Source organism: Trachymyrmex cornetzi, unplaced genomic scaffold (assembly GCF_001594075.2).
Source record: "Trachymyrmex cornetzi isolate Tcor2-1 unplaced genomic scaffold, Tcor1.1 scaffold981, whole genome shotgun sequence".
NCBI classification, from domain to species: Eukaryota; Metazoa; Arthropoda; class Insecta; order Hymenoptera; family Formicidae; genus Trachymyrmex; species Trachymyrmex cornetzi.
The window spans coordinates 105,600-111,556 of record NW_017300335.1 but is presented as its reverse complement, the minus strand read 5'-3'; the positions used below and the strand labels follow the sequence as shown (position 1 = coordinate 111,556).

General features: G+C 31.9%; 1 protein-coding gene across 1 annotated transcript in view; it reads right to left on the bottom strand.

Moving 5' to 3' along the window:
• Nucleotides 1-5,957, bottom strand: part of SamDC (S-adenosylmethionine decarboxylase) — a 20,692-nt gene that overhangs the window by 3,523 nt on the left and 11,212 nt on the right. Inside the window, exon 3 of the mRNA XM_018521305.1 lies at nucleotides 4,222-4,348. Within this exon, the coding sequence (XP_018376807.1) occupies nucleotides 4,222-4,348 (127 nt within the window). The remainder of the gene's footprint in view (nucleotides 1-4,221; nucleotides 4,349-5,957) is intronic.

Below are 5,957 nucleotides of genomic sequence, written 5' to 3'. Positions count from 1 at the left end.
TTTTACCCCATTATGTGGAACTTCTTGCCCCACATATGGGGTAAGAAGTGCCGAATGACTTCCTCTGTAAAATTTACGATATCTTTGTAATGAAGGGTAAATATGCATACTTTCTTGTATGTATTTTTATAGTCAAAGAACTCTAGTTTCGAAAAATATCAACACGATCTGTGTGAGTTAAATATTCTTTATTTTATAGCAAAAAATGTCAAAAGTGGCCCTTTACTCCCCGGTCTATCCTACTATTATCGTTACCACCATCTAATTAATATCGATCATTTCGAGAAATAAGACTTCTGCAATTATCATAGTTTGAAAAGATGAGTACACATTTCGAAGAATACTGGGATTCCGTTAGAAGAATTTCTTATAGCGGTTGGTTTAGTATTAAATTCCACTTTCTTCTCGTTTAATAATAAATTTTATAAACAAATTTTTGGTACACCCATGGGTTCACCTCTTTCGCCGATTGTAGCGGACATTGTGATGCAAGATTTAGAGGTTATTGCTATTGAGAGATGTCCTATCCAGCCTCTTTTTTATTTTAGGTATGTAGACGACATAATTTTTGCTGCTCGGAGTGATTTGTTGAGCGAAATAAAAGGGATTTTTAACTCTTTGCATGAGAGAATTCAGTTTACTATGGAGATTGGCATAGAAGGTAGACTGAATTTCTTAGACACGACAGTTATTGTGGAGGACAATAGAATTATTTTTGATAGATTTTATAAGACTACTTTTTCAGGGAGGTTCCTTAATTTTTGGTCACACCATCCGATGTGCCATAAGAAAGGTGTTATTGTTGGTGCAGTAGATAGAATAGTTTTGCTTTCTCACTCTAGGTTTCATCTTAAAAATTTGAGGATTATGATAATTATTTTTTTGAAGAACTGTTACCCATTAGGTTTCGTTTTTTCGACGATACAGAAAAGACTGGATTTTCATATATATAATAATACGAATGGAATTGATAGAAGTTTATACAATAGAATTAGAGATAAACAGAATTATTTTGCTGTTCCATATGTTAGAGGCATTTCTGAGAGTTTTATGCCTATAGCATGGAGAAATGGTTGCAAAACGGCTTACACGATCCCTAACACATTGAGAAACTACATTAAAAGAGGGAAAGATCGTTTAGATGTTTTAGCACATCAGGATGTAGTTTACAGAATAGCATGTGAGGATTGTGAGGCTACGTATGTTGGCCAGACGAAGAGGAGATTAAAGACCAGATTGCAGGAACATATATCGGATATTAGGAAAAAATCGGGCTCTCCTTCGGTAATATCGGATCACAGAATAAATTGTAGCCATAATTTTGATTGGATGAATGTCAAAATTTTAGATAGTGAACCTTTTTACACAAAACGTTTAGTGTCAGAAATGGTTCACATAAAAATGCAAAAGAAAGGCTTAAACAGACAGAATGATACGGACAAGTTACCGGAGTCATACTCTCCTATCATACGATCTCTCTCTCTCTCTCTCTCTCTCTCTTCTCCTATCATACGATCTCTTTCTCCTTCATAGTTTCTTTTCTTTGTTCTATCCCCCCTACTGTGGGTTTTAACTCCGCGGCACATGGCTAAGCCGCTGTTCATTGTCTTGTTGTCGTCTGTACGGTTCACATCTTTCCGCAAAGTGTGCTTGATGTCAATGTGCTTATTACTTACGGTATCTTCTTGATACATTCAATCGACTTATTTATAATATTTCTTATTTCTGACCAAACCATGATATTATGTGACTAAGCATCCATTTTGAAGGTATTTTTATTTTTTGTTAAGATTTCTTAAAAATTTTATATGCCATTTACTTTCTGACGTTGCCGTTATATTGACTTTTTAGCTTTTCACGATTCACACTTTCATTAAAGTTTGTTTATTTGTTGCCACATTGTGAATGTATTTAGATAATAGGTTTTAATTTTTATCTCTTATTTTTATGCGTTCGGTACTTTATTACATTGCGAATTTTTAATTTAACTGTTTTAATTGTTACATTCTGTATGTTTGTTTTGTGTTTTGGTTAGAATTTATCTTTACGCATTAGGAGGTTTTTGACGGCTGACTGCTTACATGTTTAAACCGAATTATGAAGATTACCGACATTACTGTATAAGGACTTGGACTTGCTTGAACATTTTTGCGTCTCTAACCGGATTGCGTAGATCAATTACAATGTTATTTAAGGACTATGACCATTAAGGGCAATTTTTATGATCATTAAGGAACAACGGTGAAGATGGAGGATTATTGGATTGAGCATGTTTTGACTATAGTGGTTTTTATTATATTTGTTTAACTCATTACCATTTATATGATTAATACACGTGCGATTTTATTTGTCTTCCGGTTTTAGTTTATACTTTGAAAATGACCGAAATACGGTTGAAACGATCGTTAGGTATTTTTGTTAGGCATTATTGTTAGTATTAATTTTGAAATATATTTATTTTGCTAGCTACTACATGTGTTTATTTTAAGCTTTTACTTTATGATGTTTCTTGGCTTGTAGCTGTTCTTATTTTTATTGTTGTTATTTATATTGAGCCATTCTTCATTACATATATATCATAGTTTATCTCTCTTTCGGTGATGGCTAAGCAATCAATAGTGATAGTCTCTTCAATATCTTCGAGACAAACAGGAAAAATTTATAGCGAGGAAATACATTTAGACCGAAGGTGGACCGATTTAAGGCCCATCTTACTCTAAAAAGTAATCGTGCCAATCTTGAAAAAGTGTGTCTAGATTTTCAATCCTTAAGAGTGAGATTTCAGAGTGATAATTCATTCTAAAAGTTTTAGAGACTGTATGGTTAAAACATCCTTAAATCCGCGATTCAAATCTCGCGCCCACCGCCGCGACCTGGAGGTGGGGGTGAATTGAACTGAAGTAAATCGTGCGTTCGAATTTCAACCCCGACATTTACACGATATCTCGGGCGATAGATAAAACCGACCTGATTGTAAAGCAACGAAGGGTCGGGCGAAAGAAAGGAAGTTGCGACTGGATCTTTTCACCTGACACCGCCCGGTCGGGAAGATTCGCGAAGTGCGGTAGCGTCGAAAACGTGTTTCGGGCAGCGAGGGAGAGGTGTGCAGGTATGTCGCGGCGAGATAGGTGAGATCAATAAACCAGGAGGTGGCACGAAACGCGTTTCGCGCGTGGCGGAGGGACACATATAGAGCCGCGTTTCTTATCCGCGCGCACTAGGTCAAGTTATATAGCTAAGCACTCCTGAGACCGAAGAACATAGTATCGGAGGAAAGGATCCTTTACCGCGCGGTCGTCCGCGTCGAACTTGCTAATAAGCATGTGCCTGATATAAGATAGATTTGCGAGGTTTTTTTATATTAGAGGAAACTAATTAATGAAAATTAATCTTTCACGTGCGAAACCTTGATTCAAAATAATATATATATAATTTATGTAATTTTTAATAATATATATAATTTTTCATGTATAAAATATGTATTGTATATTTATTTATTTTTTATATAAATATATATACATATCATTATATGTAATAATAAATATATTATATAAATATATTTATTTATTTATATTAAAAATAAATATATATTATCTATTATCTATTTTTATTAATGTATATGAAGTAACAAATTTTTATAAAATCTTTTTAAAATTTCTAAAATTTTGCTAAAATATAAAAACATATAGCGTTGTGTTCATTTTAATTAATATATTTCTTCTATTAAAGAAAACCTTACAAATCCGCTGCTTCTAAAAATCTTACCTCAGCACGATATTATTATTTTATGCCAACAATAATATTTGTTTCGAAAGGAAGATGAGTGAATACTTTAATCAAAGTAATTTCCTCCATTTTCTACTTTATTACTAATTAATAATACTTTATTAATAATACTTTGATTAAGGTATTTCCCTTCGAAACAAATCAATTTTGGAGACGAAAAACGACAGGAATTAAGTTTAACACCTAATACAATGCTTTAGCTTACGTAACTACGCATCTCTATTTTTTTTAAATGTTTAGATCTGATATTTTTGAAAAAAAAAACATCTAGTTAATTATTATCGAAGAGAAATAAAATCTTTTTTCGCAATTATTTAATAATTTGTACTCCTGTTGTTTAAATTCTCCTCAGAATATCGTGATGTTAAATTGTGTCATAAATCTTTTATGTGTCATGTTGTCGATCGTTGTCGTAGTGTCCTTGTGATAACCTACCTCGACATCGTCGAAGCCAGTGTACTCCTCAACGAGCTCCAAAAGTGACTCCAAGCACTGCAGAGGTGTGGTGGTACCGCAGGTCTTCAATATAAGTCTGCGTTTAGACACAAACATGCTGCTTTCGCTGCAGAAATGATAAACAATCAATTGATTAGCTGCTTTGCTGACGACGAAGTATGCGACGAGTACTGCGATTTTTATTAATCTTTAGCATATTCCAGACGGTTCGTATAATTCAACTTGTTTAATAAACAGTAATATCCGCTTGATATTTTGTAATACTTAATAGCACATTTATCCGAGACGTTAGTTCGTAAAAAAATCGTTAAGCAATTCTAAAAAATCTTCTTTGCGAAGAAAAAAAGGACGAAAGAGAAATAACGATTAAAAAGATTAAAAAGATTAATCGATAATTCTACTTAACTTAATGGAAAGGCGAGAAACTTTTTATTTAAATTAAATTAAATTTAGAAAATTATTTTTTTTTTATCAATAATTTTATGTAATTTAATAAAAATGCAAGAAACTTCTTATTTAAATTAAATTAAATTAATTAATTATGTGACTATTTAATTCTTTATAAAAGCAATTTGTTTCAACCCGACAAAAGTAAGGATTATTATTAACGATATTTAAGGACTCGCAAGTCAATATTCTTCATGAATGGCTCGCAACATCAAAGATCTCAGTAGTTATTTAAACGGAGATAAGAAGTGTGCATTTAAGATTACAAGGGAATGACGCATATTTTATCTCACTTTTTGTTTTCTTTCTGCTTTAATTGCATCGCTCGTCTGCTAATTGTGATAGATAATTATGATGGTACATAACATTCGCACTATAGCGAAGGTCAGCAAAGAATGATAGTTATTAAAAGATATTTGCTTGGCTTCTGCTGATGTTGCTATTTCTGAACCGTGTTTCACTATTAGGCAGAAAGCGAACACTCGTAGACAATTTGCGCCAATCTACAAATATTCGCCAATGTACCCGAGAATGCACGTGGATGTCCGCCGATATCGACGTTTGTCATGCCGACATAACACCCGATTATTCATTCATTTAAAGATAAGTATGTTTTTTAAATTACATTAACAACTTGATAAGCGGAAAAAAGATTTTATTTTTATCGAGATAACGTTCAGAATTGACCATCGACCACAATTATTTCTCGTTCATGTTAACTCAGTACGAAAAATGGTAAAATATTCAATTTATTCTCATTTATTAACGATTAATGTATATATTAGCGTGAAAAGTTAAAATTACTATTTTTATATCTTTCATTATAAAAATTATGTAATATATATATATTTATATATATATAAATAATACATTAATAATTTTATTAACAAAATCAATTTTATTTTATAATAAAAAAAAATTCCCGTCTCTCGATGTTCTATACACATATTTTCCTTTTTTAATTTAAAAAGTTGTCGATTATTTCAAATTAAATATATATCAATATGAAAATTCTTTGATTAATTAACTCGTATGAATAAATCAATGTGTGTTTCAATGCCATGATAGACATGAAAAGTAGCATGATATTCACACATACTAACATTATATCATGTAAGTAAATATCAATTTTTAAGTTATAACTGTATTAATAATTTAACTAGTACTGGCAAATAACTTTTGATAATGTAGTGTTCTAGGGAGCACATTGATGTAACGTAGTAACTAAGAAATATTGATAAGGATCCGATACAAGGATCGAAACGTAT